This window comes from Amphibalanus amphitrite, unplaced genomic scaffold (assembly GCF_019059575.1).
Source record: "Amphibalanus amphitrite isolate SeventyFive unplaced genomic scaffold, NRLGWU_Aamphi_draft 000106F_arrow, whole genome shotgun sequence".
Taxonomy (NCBI): Eukaryota; Metazoa; Arthropoda; class Thecostraca; order Balanomorpha; family Balanidae; genus Amphibalanus; species Amphibalanus amphitrite.
Window position 1 is genome coordinate 202,864 of NW_024881601.1, and position 27,654 is coordinate 230,517.

The following is a 27,654-nucleotide window of genomic DNA, read 5'->3' on the forward strand; positions in this document are numbered from 1 at the left end:
AACTTCGCAAAAAACGGCCGCAGAGCCGCGATTTTGGCAGCATCGTGTTCGCCTCGCTCAGGCGCGTCGAATGATATACTTTTTGTTCGGGTCAGGTCAACTTGGGGTGTTGACCTCACGTCAAGGTCAGGTCAGCACCCCCAGGTCACGAAGTTGGTCGAAAGAGGTCATGTCGCATATCATTCGATTCGGCAGGTCTTCCTGAGTCCATTGGTGGCTTTCCCGACTCGCTAGCTCAATTTAATCAGGAGTTATTGACGAAAAGCTAATATGACCTTGATGACGTCATAAATGACGTCACGCAAGGTCAACATTGCAAAAGTGACGCATCTCACCTTGCAAGGAGTGCATCAAATCACGATTCTGTGTGCTTGAGATAGTTGGAGATCGTTCCCGGCGCCAGAATAGCAGTTTTCATTTTTCCCCATTGACTTATAATGGTGAGGTCACGAAAATGACCTGACCTCATATGACCTTTAGGAAAGATCCGAGATATACAAATTGTGAGACTCATAATGGATACTAGATCCAGCAAGTTTCATTTCCCTGTGACATCTCCTCTGGCAGTGAGGGCGTTGCGAAGTTGCGACATCTGAAGACCGTGCAGAGGTTCACTTATGACGTCATAGGTCAGTGACCTGACCTGACCCAAAAATGCGGTTGGTGTCAAAAGATGTGGCTTGGATCAAAGGTCAGGTATGCCAAGTTTCAGCTCTCTATCGCCAGCGTGTTCGGAGCTATCGCGAAAAAAACCCTATGGGGGGCGGCACCCGCCCCCCCCCCCCTCGGCCGGCGAGGGTTAAATTCTAGGAACTGTACATCCTCATATGTACCTATCTTACTCTCATGTTTCATGTTTTCTGGAGCTTCTAAGTAAAAAGATCTATAGGGAAGGACAATTTTGACCCTCGCCCGCACTGGTGTTTTCACGGTCGCTAGGCGCTAAACGCTAGTGTACATACGTGACTCAGACTGGCGTCCCAACCTTATCTGTAAGAATCTTGGAAGGTACAAGGTAGGTTAGTTAACCCGCGCCCCGTTGGGGTCTGCCGAGCAACGCGCCCTGGTGGTGCAGTGGTGAGGGGGGGATAATTTGCCCCCCCCCCTATAGATCTCGAAAACCATGCAACATAGCGGCAAACGGTGTTGGATAGCCTTGGGATAGCCCCAACAAGGAACTACCTTGTGACCCAATTTCATTGTCTTAGGTCAAACCGATATTGACGTCACAGGTCAGGTCAAATGTGGAATTTTCACCGTTTACAGGCATTTCAACAAATGCGTTGTAAAATCGAGTATAATGCATTTCATTGAAAACCATCGATGGGGAAATGCTCGTCAAACACATATTTTGCTATTTGAGGTCACTGATACCAGGTCAGGTCAGGACGAGGGTCACAAATATGAAAATATCATGTGATCCATGTTCTATGGTCCATTTATGATCCATTTATCCATTTATGCCAAATATGATTATGTGGGTCAGGCAGCCTTTGTGGTCAGTTTAGATTATGTTCTGGTGAAGGTCAGGTCAATGTCAGCCGTCACGTCAAATTAGGTTAACCCGCGCCCCACTGGGGGGTGGGGGTGGGCGCGGGAAAAGTGGGAGGGGGCCCCCTCCCACTTTTCTGCAATAACTTCTAAACCCCTTGACTTATCGCCGCCAAACTTTCAGTACCTTCAGCTGCATCAATTTGACACCTTGGGTCAAAATTTGAACTTCGTATCTATCATAGGTCGGCCGGAAATGACGTCAGAGTGACGTCATGTTCGGCCAATTTCGACGCAAAACATTGAACCACGGGAATCGCTCCCAAGAGCTCAGTTTTTTAGCTAGATCCAATTTATTTGCATGAGAGGACTCAGAATGGACTGCGCTATCAAACTGTCATCTCAAACTTTCAAAATTCTGAAAATTTTGAAAATTACATATATAAAAATTTGAAATTTGTATTTTTATATTTTTCAAAACTGTTTTGACTTTTCGAAGAAAAAAAACGTAATATATATGATAGAACACATACCTATGACTTACTCCAGCAACCTTTAGCCAGATATCTTCAAAAATGGCCAAGTTATGCGCATTATAGCAAAAATTTCACAATTTTATATTTTTCAAATCAATTTTTCTGTACGAATTTGACATCGTACATCAATACAAATAGCACCATCGTGTTTCTGAGCTCAAACTGCATCCGATAGACACGTTTGATGTTGAAATATTTCAACTTTAAAATTCGACTTTTTTTACCTGAAAGTGACCTGACCTCAGCTATATTCAGATGAAAATGGCCTCAAATGACACAGGCGACGCCGAATTCGAAATCTGTGGCCTAAATGGACCATAAAACATGTGTCACGCGACCGACTTATGACATAAGATTTCCGTGACCTATGATGACCTGACCCTGACCTGAAATCAAAGTACAAGTTTTGTACCCTCAGGGTATCTCAAGCATCTGTTCACGAGTGTGCAAACCACTAAAACCAGCCTGATCTGACTAGTAAGACGGCAGCCAGAGCCCAAAATGTGAACAAGCCAAATATCGATAATTTTTACTTTGACCTGACCTGTGACGTCATCGGTAACCTCGAGGTCAATGAAATTAGGCTTCGTTCGACAGTTTTTCCGGGGCTATCAGATGCCGTTTGAATTTTGACAATCGGCCCAGTAGTTTCGGAGGTAGGAGGGGAGCTATGAATAGCCCCCCCCCCCCCGTAGGGCGTGTTATACACAGACCACAGATGGGGCGCGGATTAAATTTAAAAGTTGATATTTTTGCATAAAATTCCATGCCAATTTTTGATTCCATGCCCGAAGTCACCGGTGTCCGCTTTGCCCCGGGTTCTGTTCTGGGGCAAAGTGATCAGAATGCATAGGTTTAATATTTTGTTAATATCTCCTAGATGTGAACGCCTTTAGAAATGAAACGTAATTGAAATGAAAGGCAATTGAATAGGGACCATATTGACACATAAAAAATCCAATTTTGAAAATAAAGCGTAGTCGGTAAAAAGGCGTTAGGGTGGCCGCTTTGCCCCGGTCACCCTTCCTCCTCCTACCCACCTACTTGTCTGGGAACTAGCTAACCTATATATTTGTACATAGATAATAAATCACAGTCTAAGGTCAGATTCTTGAAAATAGCTTTTCACGAGATGGTAATAAAGAAACTATTTTGCATTATCGCATGGTACATACCTACTGTTCAACAGCGTTGAATGATATACTTTTGTATGGGAAATGGACCCCAACTTTGGAATTGACCTCGGACCTCGGTATGAGACGCGACTGGTTCCGTCGATGAGCTGAAAATTTCCTCATTTAGAGATGCGTATATGTATTCTTCGGCATATGCTCTCCGCGAGAAAAGATCAAGACAACGATGGCTGAGATTATGTAGATATATTCCATGACAGCATTGGTATAGGTATAGGTATAGATATGAAAACACGAATACACGTCATCACAATGTCCATGCCAGTACCAAAGGTCATTGATAATGTTATCGTAAAGGCGACCTAAAATAGGTAAGCTTTCGGTAACTATTCGGAAACCATTGGCTTCCGGTTACCCGACCTGTTTAAAATAACTCGCTGCATTGAATCTGATTAACCCGCGCCCCGTAGGGGGGGGCCGAAACGGCCCCCCTGTCCTTTTCGGTCGATATCTCCTAAACCGCTTCAGATATCGCCACCAAACTTTCAGGACCCCTCCGGGCATCAATTTTACACATTGTGACCAAAAATTTTTCCAGAGGCTATGATAGGTTGGCCACAAATGACGTCAGAATGACGTCATGTTCTGTCATTTTCGACCGAAAAAAGACCTTCGCGAGAAGACCTGTCAGGCCTACAGCTTTGAAGATACAGAAAAATGATCAAGACATAAAAGGTGTAGAATTGACAGGGCTACAAAACTGCTATCTCGGATTTTTGAAATTTTTGAGTTTTGAACCCCAAAAATCAAAAAAACATTTTTTGGATATATTAGCCAAAAAATCCAAAAAGTTTTTTGAGTTTCAAAAAAACCGGAATATATGTGATAGTACCTACCGTCTTCTATCTACATACCGAATTTCAGATCGATACCTCGTTTTTTGGCCAAGTTATAGCAAAAAACTGTTCAAAATTGATGACGTCAAATTTTCAAACTCAATTTTTGGCAGTTCTAGACCTCGTAGAGCAAAACAAAGACCACCATTAGACTCCCCGTGACGAGCTGCATCGAATCGATACCCATTTTATGCAAAAATATCAACTTTGAAATTTGACCTTATTTGACCTGACCTTGACCTGACCTTCACCAAAACGTGACCTAGGCTGGCCCCAAAGGCTGCCTAACCCACATAATCGCATTTGTCATGTAAAATGGACCATAAAACATGTATCACACGACACTTTCATATTGTGACCCCGGTGACCTGACCTCGCTGTGACCTGACCTGGTATCAGTGACCTCAGATAGCAAAGTATGTGTTTGACGAACAATGTACCATCGATGGTTTTCAATAAATTACCAATTAACTCGATTTCACAACACATTTCTTGAAATGCCTGTGAACGGTGAAAATCTGACCTTTGACCTGACCTGTGACGTCATCGGTTTGACCTAGGTCAATGAAATTTGGTCACAAGGTAGTTCCCGGGTGGGGCTATCGAACGCCGTTTGAATTTTGAAAATCGGCCGGTAACTTTCCGAGATCTTAGGGGGGGCCGAAACGGCCCCCCCCCCCCCCCTACGGGTGGTAGGGTCCGCCGGTAGCCCTACGGGGCGCGGGTTTCATTGGAAAAAATACAGTGAAAATGAAATGTCCAAATTCCAATCCATAACACACGATGTAGTAAAATATACGGGTTTGTGACTATATGTTGTACCTTTTAGCCTTTGAGAAATAAGCAAACTTGTATATCAAAATCAAACTATTCGAACAAGGCCCATTTACTGCATACATAGTATGATATTAAGGGTACCACTACTTGTATATGAATATATACTATACGTACAGCTTCTGGCTTCATATTATTATATTGCAAATCCTTCTAAACTATCAACCGAGTGGTAGTTACTGGCTACTGCGAATGTACAATGTACAATGCACATATGATGGGTTTTCAAACATGAATAACCGAACTGAACTTAGCCGTTTTCACGACGGGCTATCTGGCGAATGCACCTCATTTGACCAAATCTGCACCTAATCTCTTTTACAGCAAATATCCTCATTTAATGAATTTATTTCAGGTTTTTAATCGATGATTACTCTCTGATAATATGACAAAGGAGGCATATAAGCAGCAATTAGTGCAACCCTAGTTGATAGCTTCTAAGTGATACACTGAACCTAATTTGACCAAATCTGCACCTAATCTGCACCAAATGTGTACCAGATGGCCGTCGTGAAAACGGCTAATGCCGACAAAATGACTTCTACAGTCATGGCTTCGATGAGTCATAGGAACTCAGGGAGGTACTGGAAATGCAATGGTAAGTAAGAAGATAATCAAACAAATCATAGGATAGCAGACATTAACACGCGCACCGACGGGGGGCGGATATCCGCCCCCTGAGGTTTTTCGCGGATAGCGGGAAAACCGCGGCGCGTAACGCCGCGAAATTTGGTACGACTATTCTCTCATCAATTTTACACATGATGTGCAAGTTTGAGCCTCCTAACTTCTACGGTCAGGTCACCAGGTCACTTTGAATGACCCAACCTCAAGTCACTTTTTTGCAACTTTGTCACCGTGCCAGAGCTACAGTAGATGTCGGAGGGCTTTGAAAGTCGCAGGATGTTATTAGGTCATTTGTAGCTACCATTTGTATATCTCGGAATTTTGATGTCGATGACCTAAGGTCAGGTCAATTTCGCGACCTCCCCATTATAAGTCAATGGGGGGGGGGGAACCAACTCCCTGTTTTTACCACTAAAACGGGTCGGAATGGCCCCATATACCATACATGACTTTATATACGATCAACCTTCACTACCTTGAGGTCTGTTTTGCTGTTGGGCAGCTGTAAGGTCATGTGACGTCATCAAAGGTCACCAAAGGTTTTTTTGACAATAACTCCGTACAGGAACAAGATACAGCCGCGCGGATGGTCTCATTGTGTTCAGCTCGTCAGGACGCATCGAATGATATACATGATGACCTCGAGGTCACGTGACCTGAGGTCAACCTTTGACCTTGACCTTTCGAGGTCAACATATATATATCATTCGATGCGGATTGACGAGTGGATCACGATGATGCCCTTAGTTTGTTCCTATCTTGACTAGTTCGAAAGTTATTCGAGAAAAACTCTCTCCATAGGTATCTAGCGCCGCCATTTTGACTTTCGACCCCTGTGACGTCATCTTTGACCTGACCTGAAAATGACCTTTGTAAAAATTGTAGACCTTGTCCGTGCGTATCCGATGCCGTTTACCGCTTGTCGCTATCTTGCTTCGTTCTCGATATCTCAGGGGGGCGGTCATCCGCCCCCCCCCCGTCGGTGCGAAGTTGGCGCAGACCCCCGTCGGTGCGCGGGCTAAAACATTTTTACTTTAAACGCAAAAAATCCTTTATTTTAGCCAAATCAGGGTAACGGGTCAGTGTACTATCGTCATAGGCACAAATGGTATGATAGCGCAATTCATCTGAATGGGAATTGCTCGTTTTCACTGTAACAATATCAATCCCGCATCAAGCGCTGCCATATCGCCTCCCTGCGCTGGGCGGACGAAGTGTCGGAGCGTTTTTCAAAGGCTGGTGTCGGTTTCGGCTGCCATATTTCCGAAAACGTCGTGTCGCTAAGATACGGCGAGGCGTCTGTGAAAGAACGTGGACCGAATCAGTGCGAAGAAAAACGAGCTTCCGTCTTATCATTTCGTTGAAGCATCGTCTAACGTGGAAGAAAGTCTTAATGGCTTGTTATTGATCTGTACGCAGTACGCACGTCCTAGTCAAAGTGAAAAACAAAGGGCCGCTTTGAGCGACGTATCCTTACCTAGAGGCACCTCCCGGGTGAAGTCGGAGAAGATGCCGACCGCCTTCCTCTCGGTCATTTCGCGTTCATCCGGCGTCGACCAGGCTCCCATCGCAGCTGACTTCCTCTCGGTTATATCTCGCTGCTCTGGCGTCGCCCAGAGTCCCATGGTCGCCGATTTTCTCTGGGTTGCATCCCGTGGTTCTGGCGCCGCCCAGACTCCCATTGTCGCTGCCTTCTTCGAACGAATTGCCCTCAGTGCCGCCGCCGGCCCCACTGCCGTCTGCCGCCTCCAGCGTCGCCGTAGACGAGACCAGACGCACTCGACCAGCATGATGAGCAGGCCGGCCCCCACGCCGCCGGCCAGCAGGACGAACGCGGAGAACACGGACGGCAGGCCCAGACCCTGCGGTGGCGGGAGGTCAGACAGTGGTCCCGTGCACGGGCACTGGGCAGTGAACAGCAGCTACCGTCGGACGTCAGACAACTCACTAACAGACAACTTTTACTGATAGTGACACCGGTCAACTTATTACATGAAGCGACTTTCTCCAGGGCAGACAAGAGACATCAGACACCTCTTCTTTTTTTCTGGACATTTTAAAACCGGCCAGTGATTTAAAACCGGCCAGCAGCTGAAAAAAATTTGGAATTTTGTCATCTTTCACAGTATGCTCAATATGCATAAAAGCACTCCGAGGAAATTATGACAAAGCGCAAAGTACAGCCTTTCAGTTGATCCCGTTTGTTTCAACAATCTCAAACGCTCCTGAGACCCAAAGCAAACACTGAGAGGTATCCTGTCATCTGGTCGCCCCTCAGGTGTCCTGTGCCGTACAACATTCGCTCGTTCGTACCTCCAGCGAGTCGACCTCGCATGAGTCGTGGTGCTGCCAATGGCGGGAGAGCAGCTGAGACATGAGACCCATTTCGTCCAGTCGACTCAGCCTGCCGGCCGCGGTCGTTGTCAACACTGGAGCCAGGCAGCCGGCTGGGCTTATCATAGCGTGCCATTACATATTGCCTAGCGACTTATTTAGTCAACCTTTTTTATGCCTTCTTTTAACGATTAGCACTTTTCGTATATGTGAAAATTGAAACATAACTTGTGCAATCTGAGGTCCTCTAAATATTGTTGTTTGAATGACACATTTGAAAGTAACTATGTAGAATATTCAAGTGAATATTATATTTGTATACAGTTATCATTATGAGTATGAGTAATTACAGAAGGATAGGTGTTAGGAGCCCAGCAATCCTCCTCGTAGGTGTGTTTCGAAATACTTACTGAAAATTAATAAACGTCCTATATGGTGAGCCTTCTTGAAATCCAAACGCTACCATATGTTTAAAGTAATCTTTCTTGATGTTGATTATGTCACAGTCTTTCAGTAGCACCGCTGTTTCGTAAGTGTCGAGGTATGCGAAGTTCTGCGTGCGGACGTGTTTGTATCCCTCTTCGTTGCTCGACATTTCGACGATATGCTTCTCGTACACTTTTCGAAACACGGGGTTTGGCGAGAGCTGTAGAAAAACGGCCGACACGGTCGTCAAAACACTCGGGCAGATGAAACTATGGTTAGGGCTTTTTGGTCATTTTTATCATAGGCGACGAACTATCGAGAAAAATGTTACATACACACCCTTCACATACTAAACCCAATCAAAATCAAATACTTCTCCGTCAAATAAATAGAAAAATAACTTGCACTAGATGTCCCAGGAGAAAGCGGAAAATAAGCTGCAATCTTTATGCTTCCAATGGCTGATGCCATAAAGAGTGATTAATGGCTGAGTTAGTGAGTTACTGCAGCGTTGCGACACATGTACTGCTCATGAGACTCACCCTGAAGTAGTCGAGCTGCGACGTGCCTCTGAGCACGCCCAGCTGGTAGGTGCCGTCCTCGAGAAGACCTTCCACGTCCTCGAACGGCAGCACCACCGTCTGGACGGCCAGGAAGGAGACCAGCATGGCCGAGTAGGCCGCGAACACCGTCACCATCGACACGTAGAAGAACCAGAAGAAGAAGCGGGTGCCCAGGCCTTCGGGCAGACCCTCGGCACCTGCAGACGCCGCCAGGGATGGAGATAAAACGGCAGTTTAACGTGCAAGCTTATAGTAGCACAACAGCAAGAATGCCAGTCTTAAAAAGGCGACAGCTGATGGAAGTAATGTCCATGCTGACGGAAATAGCTGCTAAGGAGGTTAAAGATGCCGCCGTTTTGTATGTTGATCGACCGGGAAGCTCACTTTGCACTTCTCGCTAGGAATATCAGTTAAAATATTCAGAAGACGTGCAGTTTTACAATACCTATTCTATTCATACCTTCCCATGAAGAGGTTTTCATCAGCGGTTACCTAAAATCGCCCTGTGTGAAAAGTACCTATAGAATTCAAAAGTGCTTCGCCATTATCAATGTTATTTCGCTTTTGACTACACCATCCGTATTTAAATGTTTTCACAATAAGAGTACGACTTCACCAACAAATCAATAGCGCTCGCCGCTCAGTAGGGAATGGCAACGTCCGTATTGCTTCCGATCAGCCCCATGTGGCGCCCTTTGGTAAGTGCCTACCTTGCTGGCAGAGCGCGCCGAAGAAGTGCAGCAGGCTGTCCCTCCAGCTGAAGACGCCGGAGCCGTCCTGCCTGAGCCCGAGGCGCCGCTCCAGCCTGTACATGCCGAACATGGCAGTGCTGCCGATGACGACGGTGCAGACGAGCACCAGCCACAGGTTCAGGTCGAACACGTCCAGGTAGGTGGTCCAACTGACGTCCAGCGCCGACGGCCTCTTTATGAACATTCGCATTCTGGCAGGTCGGGGGGGGGGCGAACATTGGTCAAAAACGTATTGAAGTATACAATGTAGCAATATAAAAAGTAATCAAGGGCATCATAAAGGACAAAAGTCTTATTACCGGAACTAATTGTGAGGTACGGTGAAGGAGAGACACGAATAAAAGGCTAAATCCGAAGTTTGGATGTTAACACGCGCACCGACGGGGGGGGGGGCGGATATCCGCCCCCCCCCCTGAGGTTTTTTCGCGAATAGCGGAAAAACCGCGGCGCGTAGCGCCGTGAAATTTTGTACGACTATTCTCTCATCAATTTTACACATGGTGTGCAAGTTTAAACCTCCTAACTTTCAAGGTCAGGTCACAAGGTCACTTTGAATGACCCAACCCTCAAGTTACTTTTTTGCAACTTTGTCACCGTGCCAGAGCTACAGTAGATGTCGGAGGCCTTTGAAAGTCGCAGGATGCTATAAGGTCATTAATAGCTACAATTTGTATAACTCGGAATTTTGATATCGATGACCTAAGGTCAGGTCAATTTCTCGACCTCCCTTTATAAGTCAATAGGGGAAAAATCAACTCCCTGTTTTTACCACTACAACGGGTAGGAATGGCCCCATAAACCATACGTGACCTCATATACGATTAACCAATTCACTACCTTGAGGTCTGTTTTGCTGTTGGGCAGCTGTAAGGTCATGTGACGTCATCAAAGGTCACCAGCGGTTTTTTGACAATAACTCCGTACAGGAACAAGATACAGCCGCGCAGATGGTCTCATTGTGTTCAGCTCGTCAAGGCGCATCGAATGGTATGCATGATGACCTCGAGGTCACGTGACCGGAGGTCAACCTTTGACCTTGATCTTTCGAGGTCAACATATATATCGTTCGATGCGGATTGACGAGAGGATCACGAAGTTGCCCTTAGTTTGTTCCTATATTGACTAGTTCGAAAGTTATTCGAGAAAAACTCTCCATAACTAGCGACGCCATTTTGACTTTTTTGACCCCTGTGACGTCATATTTGACCTGACCTGAAAATGACCTATGTAAAAATTGTAGACCTTGTCCGTGCGTATCCCTTGCCGTTTACCGCTTGTCGTTATCCTGCTTCGGTCTCGAGATCTCAGGGGGGGGGGGGCGGTCATCCGCCCCCGTCGGTACGAAGTTGGCGCAGACCCCCGTCGGTGCGCGTGTTTTAATAGTGGTAAATGTTGCCATTGTAATAAATTGTGACGAAGTTACACAGTATTGACTTCGTTCGAGAGTTATGTTAATCGTAGAAAATAAACTTTAATCTTGTCACAAAATATTTCTAATAGACGACAGTCAAATAAAGAAGCCATACATAAATGAAGCGTAAAAGCATTGGCACTTTGTAACCTCGAAACATCCTATGTGCCTAGGCCAAACACCCAATGATGCATGACCTCGGTCCTCGCGGCTCACATGATGAACTTGAGTCCGGTGGAGTAGTAAATTTATCCCTCACCTCGTGAGTCCGGTGGAATTTATCTCTCACCTGATGAACATGAGTCCGGTGGAGTAGTAAATTTATCCCTCACCCAATGTATATTAGTCCGGTGGAATTTATTCCTCTCTCACCTGATAAACATGAGTCCGGTGGAATTTATCCCTCTCCTGATGTACATCAGTCCGGTGGAATTTGTTCCTCTCTCACCTGATAAACATGAGTCCGGTGGAATTTATCCCTCCCTTACCTGATGAACATGAGTCCGGTGGAGTAGTAAATTTATCCCTCACCTAGTGAGTCCAGTGACTTTGTTCCTCACCTGATGAACATGAGTCCGGTGGAGTAGTCGATGACGGCCGACCTGGCCTCGGTGACGGACAGGTCAGTGACCGACACGTCCACCTCCCGCCGGTGCAGCATGCCCACCACGCCGCTCCAGCTGTGGTTGCCCAGCTGGGAGCCCCAGACGCCGTCCACCGAGTAGGTGACGCGGTACCTATACGACCGCCGCCGGAGGGGGTACGGGTCAGAGGTGGGCCGGGGGTTCCTTGAGGGGGGAGGGGATCGGGCGGGGTAGTTATGGGTCACCTGGTTATACGTGACATGTGACCGGTGACAGGTCCTCAGGTTGCAATAAGACAGGTCATATGAAACAATGGTCAGGTTATATGATGACGAATGTCAGGTCACCAGGTGACGGGTGTCAAGTTACAAGTTTCGATGATGGTTTGGCTAAATATATAAAAGACGTTTTGCCAACTAATGACTAAGCCTGCTGTGACCATTATCGTATCATAGCGATTCACATGAGTCGATAGTAGTTCACAGGTGTGACCCTGTATGACCAAGATTGCGACGCTGGCGGCGGCGTGATGCCGTCGTTTAGACTCCTACGGGGTTCCCATTTTAGGAGGTAATGGCCACACGGACGCCGTCGTGCCATGAAGGCTGGAGCCACTTTTGCACCCCGCCCGAGGCAGTTTGTCATTGTAATAATAACGGGCGGTCGCTCGGTTGTTGGTGGTGCAGCGTTACCACGTGTTGTTTGGAGCCTGCAGCGGCCAGCGAGGACTCGGAGTGTGAGGCCAAGGGAGAGTGCTGTCCACCGGTTATATAACCTTGTGCCCACCTGAGGATTGATAATTATCCAAGTCACGTGGGGAGCGCGTCCCACTGATGCTGCAAAACTGCCGAGTGCCGAACAAGGAACAGCGTTCTAACAGCTTTACAATTTGGACGTTCGAGGTCAAATTGATCGGAATTGAACATTTTTGCTAACCACTAACCAGTATCCGCGTTACGTATGGCCGCACATGGGACACATGACTCTACCGACCCGACAAAACGCCCATGCACGAGGCCACAGATTTCTGCCGAGTATTCCTCTGTCGTTCTTACTCGAGTCGAGGCTGCGTTCTTTTTTCCTCGAGCCGACACGACGAGGACCAACATGCTGAAGCCGCTGGAACGCGCATGCCAATCACGTGATCTGACCCGTTGTGTCACGTGCGTGTTTCCCTCATATCACGTGGCGGGAGACCTGGTTGCGTGTTCGACCAGCTCTGAGCCCATGCATGAGGCCTGTGTCGTTACACCGCCGTTAGCCTGCTATGTTCTGGACAGTTTACGTTTCATTTGTTTGGTACGAAAGGCAATAATTCGATAATCATCGTATGGGAGCTGCGTCATTTAATTGTATGCATTCTCCAAGGGCGTCGCGATGGCACAACAAATGCCTAACAATCATCAGGAAGGGGTAAGGAACAGCGCGAAGTCAAGCCTTCAATGACACTCACATTACAGTCGTGATTATTGATTAAACAATAAGTTCAAGGGAAGACATGCCATTCCACATTTCGGAAGTGCAAGAAGTCGTTCTTTTTATTCTCTAGTGCTATCACTATGACGTCGTTTCTACCGTTCGTTCATGTCCTACAAAACATTAGGCTGCTTAGTGCTCACCGAACCACGCTGAATCAGCAGCCTATCGCCAATCGGTTACACATTTCCATTGTATGCATGTATGTAATTATACAACTACATGAGGTCATTACTGCGAGACACAGACACCCATCACATTCCGGTGGCCTGCTCCGTATACAATTGGTACTTGGACCAACAAACGGACGCCGTTATGTGCGCGAGCTGGTGCGAAACTGCCGGCTGAAGACCATTCTGGTCACGCAGGGAGCCGTAACGACTGCGTCAGTGCTAAATTTTGCAAATGGCATATTACGGGAGCGGCGTACACGCGCGATACTGCTGCGTGTGTCACACGAGTTGACCTCAAAATGTGAGAACCATGCTTCGGAGGAAATTCAACGACGCTCATAATGATAAGCGGGTAATGCTACTTCATTGAACATTTTGAACAAGACTTTAACCCCACCTGGACCTATTGGTTTTCTACCTACGTCCCGGCCGAAGGGGGGCGGGTACGACGTCGACCTCCATCGCCGTTTCGCTCCTAATTGAGCTAGATTCTCACAGAACAAAGCGAGTGTATGTGTCTTTAGGAGGCTCAGCGAATGGTATCCGATTTTTAGGTCTCACGTCAACCGGTGACCTGACCTCTGAGGTGAGTTCAAGTGTCCCAAGGTGCGGGATCGGTTTTTGATAACTAGCTTCGCAAAAAAAAAAATGGTCGTAGAGCCGCGATTTTGGTATCATCGTGTTTTACCTGCTCAGGCACTTCGAATGATATATGCTTTTTGTTCGAGTTAGGTCAACTTAATCAGCTAAGTGACGTCATAAATGACGTCATGCAAGGTCAATAAGGCAAAAGTAAAGCATCGAACCTTGCATGGAGTGCGTCGTCAAATAACGATTTCATATGTGCTAGAGACAGTTTTAGGTCATTTCCAGCACCAAAAGAATTTCCATGTTTCCCCCGTAAACTTTAATGGTGAGGTCACTTGACTGACCTGACCTCAGGTGACCTTTAGGAAAATCTGAGATATGCAAGATGTGAGGGCTCTGGATGATACCAGCGTCTGTAAGCTTCATCTCCATATGAAAGCTTATCTGCCACCGAGGGCATTGCAAAGCTGCGACATTTTAGGACCGTGCAGAGGGTCACTTATGACTTCACAGGTCAGTGATCTGACATGACCTTAAAATGCTGTTGGTGTCATAAGATCCGGCTTGGGTCAGGTATACCAAAATTCAGCTCTCTATGGCCAGCACGTATCGAGCTATCGCGAAAAAAAAACTAAGGGAGGGGGAAGACGCAACGCTCCCCCACCCTTGGCCGGCGAGGGTTTGTCGTTCGTGATTGATAATACGGTTTAGTTGTTTCCAACAACAACAAAAGCAACAACAGAAATATACTTACGTGAATTTCAGTATCTTGGCTAGCTCCTTCCATAGCTCGCCGATGTAGCCCCCGACGTCCGGTACTGGAGTTTTGTGGTATTTGATGAACGGAGGGTCCTGGAAAGTGTCAAACATTAATTGCGTGCTTGCTGGTGGCCCACAACTGGCTGCATCGCGGTTCACAGTTCAGATTCGAGTGGTGGTCGAGACAAACTAACGAAAGAACAAACGGAAGAAAGAACGAACAATAGAACGAGCGAGAGAGCGAGCAAGCCACAGGGGCGGATCCAGGAAAACTCCAAGGGGAGGGTCATGAATCGAAGTGGTGCCCCTACCTATACCCAAAATTAAAAACTCAACGGATTTCGTCCACTTAATTTTGGTGGTGCCCCCATTTTCAGTTTTTTTCTTTTTATTTTTTATTTTTAGTCAGTATCTTAACTCTTAGCCACAACCACATTTACCAATTGTAAGCAAGTATATATGAATGTGCTATGTGTATATATGTTGTGGACGCTGAGTAGTGAGTACTTACCAGGAACGTTATCAGGTAAGCAAATCGTTGTCAGTCCGACGAACTTGACCCTGGCGTCTAAAGGGTCTGTCCTTGACACTTCAGGCTTGTCAGGGGCACCAAAGTCCTTCCAGGGACACCACAAACCTGTCAGGGGCACCTACGGCCTTGTAGGGGCGCCACAGGCCCGCCAGGGGCACCACAGGCCTGCCAGGAAGCAGGGGCACCACAGGTCTAGCAAGTATACACGACAGGCCTGTCAGGGGCACAACGGGCCTGTTGGGCCCATGAGCACCCCTAGGGGCAGGGGCACCACAGTCCTTCCAGGGGCACCGCAGGCCTGTGAGGGGCACCAGCGGCCTAGCAGGGGCACCAGTCAACACAGGCCTGCCAGGGGCACCACAGACCTGCCAGGGGCACCAGAGGCCTGCCAGGAGCACCACCGACCTCGCAGGGGTAACTTGGGCCTGCCAGGGCCCAGGGGCACCACGGGCCTGTCGAGAGGCACTTCAGGCTTTTCAGGGGCACCATAGTCCTCTCCGGGCGCAGGGGTAGCAGGGGCACCAGAGGCCTGCCAGGGGCACTACAGGCCTAGCAAGGGCACCACTGGTCTATCAGGGGCACCACGAGCCTGTCATAGCCAGGCATCTCAGGCTTGTCAAGGCCCAGGGGCACCACAGGTCTGTGAGGGGCACCAGCGACCTAGCAGGGGCACCCGTCAACACAGGTCTGCCAGGGGCGCCACAGACCTGCCAGGGGCACCACAGACTTTTCAGGGGCACCAGTCCTCTCCGGGCGCAGGGGTACCAGCGGCCTAGCGAGGGCACCAGAGGCCTGCCAGGGACACAAGCGGCCTAGCAAGGGCACCAGAGGCCTGCCAGGGGCACCACAGGCCTAACAAGGGCACCACGGGCCTGTCAGGGGCACCTCAGGCTTGTCAGGGCCCAGGGACACCACAGTCCTTCCAAGGGCACCGCAAGCCTGTCAGGGGCACCAGAGGCCTGCCAGGGGCACCACAGGCCTAGCAAGGGCACCACTGGCCTGTCAGGGGCACCTCAGGCTTGTCAGGGCCCAGGGGCACCACAGTCCTTCCAGGGGCATTACAAGCCTGTCAGGGGCACCAGAGGCCTAGCAATGGCACCACAGGCCTGCCATGGACACCACAGGCCTGCCAGGGGCACCACCGGCCTTGCATGGGCGCCTCAGGCCTGTCAGGGGCACCAAGTGCCTGCCGGGGACACTTCAGGCTTGTCAGGGGCGTTACAGTCCTGTCAGGGCCCAGGGGCACCAGGCCCGTGGTGTCCCTGCTAGGCCTGTGGTGCCCCTGGCGGTCCTGTGGTGCCCCTGTCAGGACTGTGATTCCCCTGATAGGCCGGTGGTGCCCCTGGCAGGTCTTTGGGCCCCCGGGCCTCAAGGGGGGGGCCATGACCCATGTGACCCCCCCCTTGGATCCGCCCCTGGCAAGCCAACGAACGAAGCGGCGCTATAAACACTATTGGTGTGTTGTGCGGATCAGTCTATCCCGCAGGCGGGCTCGGCTGCGGTAGGTATACTGTGCCACATGACTTCATATTATCCTCGCGGCGTGAGAGCTCCGCGTGCAACATGTGTGCATTTACATCTTTGGGGGGGGGGGGGCGAGGAACTGCCAGAAGACGTGACGGCTGTTATTCCCATGGGGAGGCAAATGTTAGATGAACTTCAACTGAGCGTTTATGAAAGAGGCTGCTATTAGAGGCCGTCATGCTTGAAACAGGCTGCTGTGGCTGCTCTGAACAGGCTGGGCTGCTAAATTGAGGGTTGGTGTGCTTAGGCACCGGATATTTAACCCTCGCCCGCACATGCCATTTTCCCATCCTAGAACGCACATGGGGGGGGGGGTTGCCACCCCCCCCCCCCCGCGCCATTTCGTTACTGTTGGAGATAGAGCTTAGCGGTAAGGACCAAAAAGATTCTTTGGGAAGAGACGAATCCAATGATACCCAGTTTTACCTTCTCAGGTCAGTCATTGACCTTCCAGGTCAGGTCAAACTAAAAAATGTTGCTGTTTTGGGTCACCGTTGGATATCAAGTGCGCTGCTTATCAAATACCGATGACGATGCTGTTTTCTGGTGCCAAGCCAGCTAGAACCTCTTTGTCACACTACCCGACCAGAATTTTGCGGCTGAGGTCATTTCAGGTCAAGTTAGGTCAAGGTCAATTATATGTGTTTGTAGGTATGTCTGTGTGTGTCTGTGTGTATACTGATATGTGCACCGATTGTTTTTGGGTCCATATTACATGAAATCATGATCTGAGAAGCTTTTACCAAAAATGCAGTCAAAAAACTTCAAAAAAGTAAATTCAGCTTGCCTAAAACGCAATTATCTTAGATGACCTAGGTTGACCTTGACCCTGACCTTGACCCCTGTACATCGTCGAACAACATGTTCCATGATAGGTGGGAGGTAAGACTGGCAAAAAAGGCCGAAATCAGGGTGTCAAAAGCCCGCAAGGCCCATGGCAAACGCAAAATGTTGAGAATTGGCCATTTGGGTCATGACATGACCTGAAAAACAAGGTCATATCTCCGAAACCAAAAATCACAGAAACTTGAAATTTTCAGTGGACATCAAAAAAGGATAGAGGAGCAGCTATACGAAAAATCAGCCTTCTAGCTCTAAAAATGTTGAGTCCAGAGCAAAAAGACTACCTGGGGGGTGGCAACCACCCCCCCCCCCATGTGCGGGCGAGGGATAAGGTTATACTTCCCTGGTGGAGCTAGCGCGTCGCGGAAAAAACGAGCGTGTGCGCCGTTACGAGACGCAAAGATTGGTACCCGATTTTAAGGTCCTAGGTCAACCGGTGACGGTCAAGTGCCCCAAGGTACGGTTCAGTTTTTGGTGAATAACTTCACAAAAAACGGCCGCAGAGCGCCGATTTTGGCAGCATCGTGTTCGTCTCGCTCAGGCGCGTCGAATGATATACTTTTTGTCCGTGTCAGGTCAACTTGGGGTGTTGACCTCAGGTCAAGGTCAGGTCAGCACCCCCAGGTCACGAAGTTGGTCAAAAGAGGTCATGTCGCATATCATTCGATTCGGCAGGTCTTCCTGAGTCCATTGGTGGCTTTCCCGACTCGCTAGCTCAATTTGATCAAGAGTTATTGACGAAAAACTAATATGACCTTGATGACGTCATAAATGACGTCACGCAAGGTCAACATTGCAAAAGTGACGCATCTAACCTTGCAAGGAGTGCATCAAATCACGATTCTGTGTGCTTGAGATAGTTGGAGATCGTTCCCGGCGCCAGAATAGCAGTTTTCATTTTTCCCCATTGACTTATAATGGTGAGGTCACGAAAATGACCTGACCTCATATGACCTTTAGGAAAAATCCGAGATATACAAGTTGTGGGACTCATAATGGATACTAGATCCTGCAAGTTTCATTTCCCTGTGACATCTCCTCTGGCAGTGAGGGCGTTGCGAAGTTGCGACATCTGAAGACCGTGCAGAGGTTCACTTATGACGTCATAGGTCAGTGACCTGACCTGACCCAAAAATGCGGTTGGTGTCAAAAGATCGGGCTTGGATCAAAGGTCAGGTATGCCAAGTTTCAGCTCTCTATCGCCAACGTGTTCGGAGCTATCGCGAAAAAAACCCTATGGGGGGGCGGCACCCGCCCCCCCCCCCCCCTCGGCCGGCGAGGGTTAACCCATAAAGTTTGCCTGCAACATCAGCCAACAATCATCAACTCATGGACAGTAAAATTGCAGACCGATTCCCTCAAACAGAACAGCATGGCAAACGATGTGACAACTGACAGTATCATTAAAAGCTTAATAGCATTCCAGTCAACGCAAGGTTCGGAATTCGGATAGCAGAACAGCCGTCTTTAGCCTTCTAAAAAAAGTCGCGGCGTCGTCACCACAAAGCAGCTTGCACCTGCTGTTACTGAGCGATAGGTACAGTACAATACACGCTGCAGCCGCGTCCAGTAAAGACCAGTGCAACCCTTTACACTGGTAGGTGTAGATCACATATCGTTCCGTTCTACGAGTTGCTATCGTGCATTTGTGTCATCAAAGGAATAATTCATGTTCATGAGCTTAATTGTGGAGTAGTTGAATGATAAAACCAGCCGTGGAATCGATGACCGTCTGGCTCGTCCCTCGAATATACAATACAAGAACACCACCTGAATACTGATGCTACAGTTGCATAGAGGCGTATGTGCCCTTACCGCCCTATTTTTCGTAGTGCACAGTAAGCACACGTGCAGGGCACAGTAGGCATAACACTACAATAAATTTTATTACGAGCGAGCGAGCGCAGCGAGCGAAGCGAAGTCTTTTCCATATAACGGAAAAATCTCAGTATGAGCTCAGTAAATCTCTCATTCCCGTGGCCCGGCCCGGCCCGGCCCGGCCTGGCCCGGCCTGTAACGCTTTTGAGAGGCTTATATCTCAGCAACCGCTGGACCTAATGGCCTGCTGTCTTTTTTGCTGGGTAGCCCCATCCCTTCTACCCCGTAATTGACTACTTTTGATGCATCTCAGTGACCGCCGTGGCACGTGCCACGTGAAAAGTCAAGGGTGTTCAAGCAGTTTTGCAAAAGTAATGATTTTGAGAGGCCCATATCTCAGCAGCGGCTTGAGCGATTGTCTTGCGGTCATTTTTATAGGGTAGCTGCATCCCTTCTACCAAAGGTCGGATACTCTTCATCTATGTGAGTGACCCCCACTGCACGTGCAAAATACAACAATAAGAGGTGCCAAATTTGTTCCCATTTCAGTAACTCGGTAATTACTGGGGCGATTTCGCTGAAACTTGGCATACAGGCAGGCACCCACCAGGCAATGCATTCCCGTGTGTTGCGGTTAGGGTGCTACTGCACGTGCGCACGTGCAGGGGGCGTTTCCAGATCTCGAGAACGGCTGGGCCGATTGCGCTGAAATTTGGTACACGGTTGGGGACCGGTTAGTAGGGTGCCGTGCAAAAGTTATTTTGGACCCCGTTTGCACGTGCGCACGTGCAGAATGCCGCTTCCAGATCTCAGGAACGGCTGGGCCGATTGCGTTCAAATTTGGCACACCGCTAGCGACCGGTTAGAAGGGTGCTTTGCACAAGCCCGTTGGAAGTACCATCTCGCCCTTCTGCACGTGCAGGGCTCACTATCTCGCTCGCTCGTTCTTTCTCCCAAAAGGCGTTTTACTGGTAATAATCATAACTCGGCCGGTAGGTATGTTCTAAACATCGCTAGCAAACCTACCGCAAATTGCAATATTTTTAGATTTTGGAAAGTTATTGGAAGTTATGATTCGCCTATTTATTTAGGAAAACAAAACATCGTTACAAATTTTGTCTATTTTAACAACCACTCTCGATTGTCGTCGAGCTGCCGAACTGCCAACGGAATATAATGCAATGATATAATCCGTTTCAACAGCCAATAATCAAGCAAAGTTATGGTTTGGGGAATTCCTTGCCACAAAAAGAAACAAAAGATTGCAAGCGTCGCTAATGCTCCAACATCCAACAGATTCACAACCTTCGGTTGCGAATTTCAATAAAAAACTAGCGCTGAATTTTTCCAGCACTAAATTGCCCGTCGGTGATCTGGCGAGCCGACAGCCGTACCAAACGATAAACCTGCACCTCTCCGGCTGTGTGGTAGTGCAATCTTTCTCACCCTGCCTCCAGCCTCGGCCGGCCAGCCGGGCGCGCGGCTCGCCAACGTACCAAGTTGACGGGTTGTGGGCCAGGCCGGCGATGTGGGCCGGCACCGCTCCGCCCAAATGAGGCCAATTATGCATTTCGCGGGGCGATGCGGGGCGGGGTGGACGGTGTTGCAGGAGTATGTGATAAAAGTGAAAATTAAGGTGATGTATGTAGTGCAAGTGCGCCTAATATGTATTGTGCCTTGTGGTATTGAAAATAAAGAAGAAGGGCTGCCCCCAGCCCCCGGCCCGTCGGTCACCTTACCCCCACGGTGGTGATGTGCAGCTCGAGGCCGCTCCAGTCGTGTCTCCGTTCGTAGATGGAGCCGTTCACCCAGTGGAGCATCCGCTCGGAGCCGGCTCCCGGGCTGTACCGCCACCGGGCGAAGGTGACGGCTCGGAGAGGGAGCCGCTCCCGCAGCTGATAGGTCTCCACCAGCTCCGCCGAGAGGGGGGCACCCCCCGCCGCGCCCCGACCGCTGCCGCCACGCAGCTCGGCTATCACCAACTGGGAGCGGGGGGGGGGCGGGGGGAGAGTGTCAGACATTCGTGTCATATAGGTGGCGAAAAAAGGAGGAAAGTATGGGACAAGTGAGATACATACTTAGTATTGATCAGTGCTAGCACCGCAATGTAAATGCAAAGCAGTGTGAAAGTAGTGCTAAGCAAGTCGCGTCGTCCTATATGACATTCGTTCATTGCAGTAAAATACATAGCTTGCATAAAGGACAAAGAATAAAGAGCCATATACAATGTCTTCCAAAAGTCTTCTTGAAAACTCACATGTTTATCCTCTTTATGAATAGGCTCAAAGTCGCTCGTCATGAATTCAAGCAGCTTTGTCGCCGTGTAAAGTGTTCGTGGTAAAGCGACGCATGCAGCGTGACAGCCTTAGATCGGAGCGCCGTAATGACGAACGCTTTCATGCCAACACCACATAGGGGAGAGTGGGGTGGGTTGTATCAGTTTTTACTCCGAGACCCATAACCTCGTAACTATCCGTGATAAACTCATTATTTCCATACTATCCCCTTCCTTGATTCTTCTGCTTTTTTTTGTGCAAAGTAACTTTTCCGCTACTTCTACCAGTTTTTCTTCTACGGTCTCCCGAATAGAGCAATGTTTTTGATACAACTTGCCCCATGGCTTGGGTGAGTTGTATCACATGGTGGGGTAATTTGTATCACTATTTCACGTTTCAGAGAGTGTGCTTGCTACTGGTTTTGAACATAATAACAACATTAAATGGGGTTAATACAATGTATAGGTATGCTCAAAGGCTTCACTTTATTAGACCAAACTTAGGTCAATGCAATCCTAACGAAACATCAACAGACTAGACGCAAAAGTGGCCCGTTAAGAGCAAAGAAGCCAACACATTGTGCCGAAATGGAACGAGAATTGACTAGCTACCTACAAACGCGAGCCAGGGCTTAGCTTTCGCGATCAAAAGCAACATACCCATACGCACATACATACATACATGTTACAACATACCCCACCCGGCTCTGATACAACATGTACCTAGCCGCCATCTTGGAAAAAAAAACACCCTCGTGCTCAAAAAACAGCGGACAGCTGGAGAAATCCGTTTTCACTCACGCAGCCTTAGAACCTACCCTCACCACCGCTACGGAGATCTTTCAAATTCGTGCACATCTAAATGCCCAGAACACACATTTTCTTGCAACTTATTTTTTTAGAATGACATTAAAAAAACATAAAATCGGCTCTCACCTCGAGACGCGTCCACTCAGCCACAAGACAGAACAGGGAAAGATGGCGCCCGGAAAACCTCGTCGGCTGGTCGTGTCGCGAGCGCCATCCATTGGATAAGTTTGGCACAATTCGCCCTGATACAACTTGGACATGATACAACTCTCCCCGCTCTCCCCTACAATATAACAGCGTTATTGCCAAAAGGCTAAGCAGCGGAGGCCCGTGGCGTGGTCCAGTGAGGGCTCTGACCGAATTGCACTTCGCTTTGTAATAAATAACATCTATCGGAACACGTTATCGTGTCATTGCTGGCGGATAATGTACTATAAATATACTTATGCATTTATCATGCACCATGCTTCAAAATTGTTTTCGAATTAATAAGTAATGCTGATATTTTGGCAATAATACATACAACATACTAACAAAATGAATTATTTTGCATACTTAGGTATGTGTATTTGCACTTCATTGTTCGTTGTTTCGCTTTACTACACAATCACACAGTACCTACCTACATATTTGTAAAATCAGCAAGACTTATATTTATAGGCATGCCGGTCAATAAATCAGTCTGTGGAAGAAAATAATTGCCCACGCTAAAACGATTAGCAATATAAGCTGAGGCAGCAGCTCTGAAAACTGGCTCGCTGGTTTCGACAAGATAACTAGCCTCGGGCATGCAATATAAGTTTTGTGCCTATACATGCTTGTAAGGGCTTGGACCACTCCATGTCTCACCTGTGAATCAACAGGCAGATAGAAGTTGGCCATCCACTTGCGCACTCTGCCACCGTCGCTGATGGCCAGCCACGCGTTGTCCTCCGACATATAGTGGTTTCTGTGCACCTGCAGAGGCGCGAATAAATCACTGAGATCGGTGCTAACGACCCTCTAAAGAACATGAAGAAATCTCAAGCGTTAACCGTAATATATGCGAGAGCCGTGCTGATGTACTTTGAGGAGAATGTCCCATTATATTTATCTATTTTTAGTGTAGTTAGATGCTTTTTTGTGAGTTAGGTATATGATTGAATGAATGAAAAGATTGTTTACATTATCGTTTATATCGAGTGTTATAAAGAAATAGCCTCGATTGTTCAAGTAGCTGTACTGAATCCGAAGCAATTTCGTCCACGAAAGGGCCATAAAATTGTGTTTCGAATGGTATGTGTATTGTGTATCTATAAGTAACCTTATCTATCACATCAATCTATCAGGAACTGGATCGACTCAGCCTGACTCCCCGCGTCCCTGTAGACTACAGAGCGAGTGCTCCTGGCTGCTCACCATCTGTAGAAACTGGAGCGAGAGGTCGTCGTCGCTGAGGACGACAAACTCTGAGGCTCCGGCGGAGCCTCCCGTGCTGGCCATCACTTCCTCGAGCTGGTGCGCCGTCAGAGGTAAGAAGTGGAGCGCCACGTACCGCTCCCGGCCGCTTGTCAGCGCGACAACCAGACTGGTCAGCTGGCTCTTACTGAACCGACCTGACGGAACACGGACAGGGGATGAACGGACGGAGAAGAGACGGGGTGTGAAGATTCAACATCTTCCCTGGCTGGCAGGGACGAATAGTGAGACAGGGAGACTGACGACACGCGGCAAACACGGCTACAGCACACAAAACGTTATCATTTATCACTGATGTTCTCAGCGTTGCAGTCAAAGCACTGTGCAATCGGACACTGATGGAGTTTGAATTTCGATGTTAAAAATAATTGTGAATGTGCTTGAGATTACGAACTTTCGTCCATGATCCCGATCCCATATAGGCTAGTCGGATAATGAACTGCAACAGCCGTCAGGCATGGTTTAGAAGTAAGTGAACCTTTCGTAGATAACGGAATTCCGCAAATTATGCATTTATGTGTGCTTAGAACATCGGTCATTATTTCTATAAGCTGCTGGGACTTCTGAGTTCGGCCGCAAGTTTTGTCGCCTGTGTTGTCGTCCTTTTATTAATATTACCACGGCAGGACCTGTTGCGGCTACATATTATAGTGGCACTAAGCCCTAAAGGTGACCCAGGAGGTCAGAGTCATCAAAGCAAACCTAAACTCTGCAGACCACAACTAATAAAAGGTTGTCTAAAAGGTTGTCATCCGGTACTCCAGTGTATCATGCCAACATGCTGGGACATAGAGCAGGTAAACACCATTCACCATTTGACATCTCGATGACAAATGGAAAATCCAGTAGCATCACTGGTAAAACTGTCACAGAGACCTGCATCGCCTGTCCCTGGATCGTGGCATGCAAGTGTGCCACGGCAATGTGCAATGACGTAGAGTGTTGCCTGTCTTGATCGCTCGGGCCTTATGATATTGGCGAGGTCATGAATTATTAATGAGGATCGAATTAGCGTATCTGGCCCCCGTACCACGGGTCAGTCATTAGTCTCGACATTGATGCCAGGATAGTGACTGATGCACTATTCACTCTGACGTTGATTGACTGATGATAAATATACTAATATCCCTAACGATAATTTTTAATGTGGTGCCACGATATGCCCCGTAAATGGCGCATAAATCACAGTCTTGCCACTCGTTTTTCACTCCCCGAGACAGTTTGCAAGCCTCCATTTGCATTGTTCAAACCGTTCCTGAGGTAGATATTACGTGACGTCATCGTTCGTGACGCCACCGCGCCCGTTACTTGTGTGTAAAGTCAGTGTTCTTTGTTTACTGCCTACTCTCTACACAACATCGTCCGACTTTATTCCGTTATAAGAATATTATTTATAATTAAACTTAGAATTGATTTGCTGAGTTGTCCGAGTACTTGTTCCTTCCCCAGAACAAATCCCCTTAGATCGACAGTTGAACAAAACCGTATTCTTAGGTCCGGTGACACCTCATTGTGAGGACACCGTTCACTGAGTGGCTCGCCGATTCTCCTGGGTGGGGTGCGCTGGCCACCATGACAGCACCCCAAACAGTGACCCGGAGCCCGATATGGGGCGCAGTTCACACCACGGTGGCGGGCCGACGACACGGTAAACCGCGCCCAAACGGGTGGCGCGTGCAGTGCGAGGCAATTACAGGACGGGGCCGGGATTTTATTGGTAAATCAATGCGGTGACAAGGTTCTGAATGAGCTGGTGCGGGATTACTCCGTGCGTAACGCCTGTTTCCATGCGTCACTGCCCATGACCATTGACGCCATTATAGCATTCAAATGATCAAAATGTTAGGAGCATGTATCTGTTCAGCAAAGCTTAGGGCAAACGGCAAGTAGCATTTGTGAGGATCGAATACCATGAAGTTTTTTTTTGTGTGCACTGAACGTAGTGATCCGTACATTCCATCAAATTAGGCGATGCCGAATGCTTAGCTCTAAGCTATCGATAGGGTTGTGTATTACGAATACCGGAGAAAAAAGCGTGATATAAAAACGAAAATGAATCAGACGGTCAACACCCTTGTGTGGCATGAATCATGAATCTTCAGTTAAGCCATTGCAACGTAAATTAACACGCGCAGTGGAAGGGTTGCGAGTACTACGCCCAGTGGAAGGGGGGCGGATGTCGCCCCCCCCCCTAAGATCTCAGCTCCCACTGGAGCTAGAAAAACGAAATTTGGAGGGTAGGTGGAGGCCATGGGGAACTCTGTTGTGTGTGAATTTCATGACCCTAGGTCAATATATTCAAGGTCAAATGAGGTCAAATGTGGTCAAATCTGCCATATTAGCGACTTTTTTTGCGTTTACACGCCGATAACTCAAAAAGGTACCGGCCGATTTTCTTTAATCTTTCACTATACGAAAGAACAAACATTTGTGAGTATGTATGGTGAATTTCTAGATAATCCAACAATAAATATGGCAGAAGCCTGCTAAGGGTAAGATGTCGCCGGCTGAAGCGGGATCGGCCGACGCGGGAAACGCGGCAATCACAATTTTGTGTTTACACACTCATAACTCAAGTTGTTACCGGCCGATTTTTAAAATTCTTTGACCATATGATTGCCTGAACATTTCTCAGTCTTCTCACCGAATTTGACGCGAATCTAATATAATCAGCGGTAAGGAGCGCGATGTAAAGACGAAACCGTCCCGCCCCGGCACAGTCTACAATTCAGGCGGCGCGTAACGGCTAGCGCCGGCCGCCGCGCCGCCGCGCCGCCGCGGCGGCAGGATATTTGACTTTACACCGCTATTACTAGAAAAGTTGTGAACCGATTTTCTTACTTCTTGCACGAGAAGATCCGAAATTCAATTCTGGACAGGTAGCCGAAATTTCACATTGATATTATGCTTGCGGCGCGAGTTATTGGCGAAAAACAGGAGGGGTGGGCTAAATCCGCCACCCCCCCCCCCCTTCCACTGCGCGTGTTAGGTAAGTCGTATAATACCAAGGGCTGAGGACTTCATATCGACTCTGTAGTCTGTGACACGACATTGACCTTCCCTAAAAGTGTCTTTTCGCTGAAATTGATACGTGTTCGTCAGCTCCAGGTCCCCAAAGGCCAATCTTAGCAAATATCCCACCGATGTTATCCTAACGGTAATTTTTGAGCTAGGAGTTCAGATGTTCAAATGATCTTAATGAATGCAGCTAAGCGGTCAATGGTAACAAATTTATAAGTTTACCAAGCCTGGGGTGAACCGTTCATAAAAAGAAGCAAGCATTTGAAGGCAGCTTTATGCGACTGAACCAATGACCGACAGGTGTACTGATGACGTGACGACGTAATTTTTTGTCATGAATGAATGAATGATTGATTGATTGAATAGGGTAAATGAAGCAATACATGACTGAATGATTGATGTATTTACTTATCAAATGACCCGAGTATCGTCTGATTCCATACCTGACTGTCTGCTGACAAACAGATTGACGGCAGAAAGACCGCGGTAGTCGGCATAGTCGGTCACCAGCTGCAGAAGGGGCACCAAGGTGGCCGCTGGGCACAAACACAGCCACAACACGAGTGCTGTCGTCGCACAACATGGTGTGGACATTGCAGAGTCTTGGCTAAAAGAGTCACGGTGGAGGGAGGTAACTTGTCATGGTGAGATGAGCCTGTAGTCCCAGGGATGCCAGAATGCAGTTTTGGTGGGTTGAGCCTGAAATCTCATTGTGGTGATATGGAGAGGGCTGCTTGTGGGTTTATCCCGGTACTTTTGTTTCGATAAACTAAGGAAGAAAAATGTTAGA

General features: G+C 48.1%; 1 protein-coding gene across 1 annotated transcript; it reads right to left on the reverse strand.

Moving 5' to 3' along the window:
* Nucleotides 1-3,389: 3,389 nt before the first annotated feature.
* Nucleotides 3,390-27,560, reverse strand: LOC122380768 (probable glutamate receptor). The gene is made up of 12 exons (XM_043364209.1): nt 27,308-27,560; nt 23,784-23,980; nt 23,235-23,342; nt 21,040-21,282; nt 14,579-14,676; nt 11,564-11,740; nt 9,551-9,783; nt 8,820-9,037; nt 8,262-8,497; nt 7,831-7,921; nt 6,995-7,379; nt 3,390-6,816 (listed from the first exon to the last, which is right to left on the reverse strand). The coding sequence occupies exons 1-12, from the start codon at nt 27,456-27,458 to the stop codon at nt 6,680-6,682; spliced, it is 2,274 nt and encodes a 757-aa protein (XP_043220144.1). The 5' UTR covers nt 27,459-27,560; the 3' UTR covers nt 3,390-6,679.
* Nucleotides 27,561-27,654: the final 94 nt, after the last annotated feature.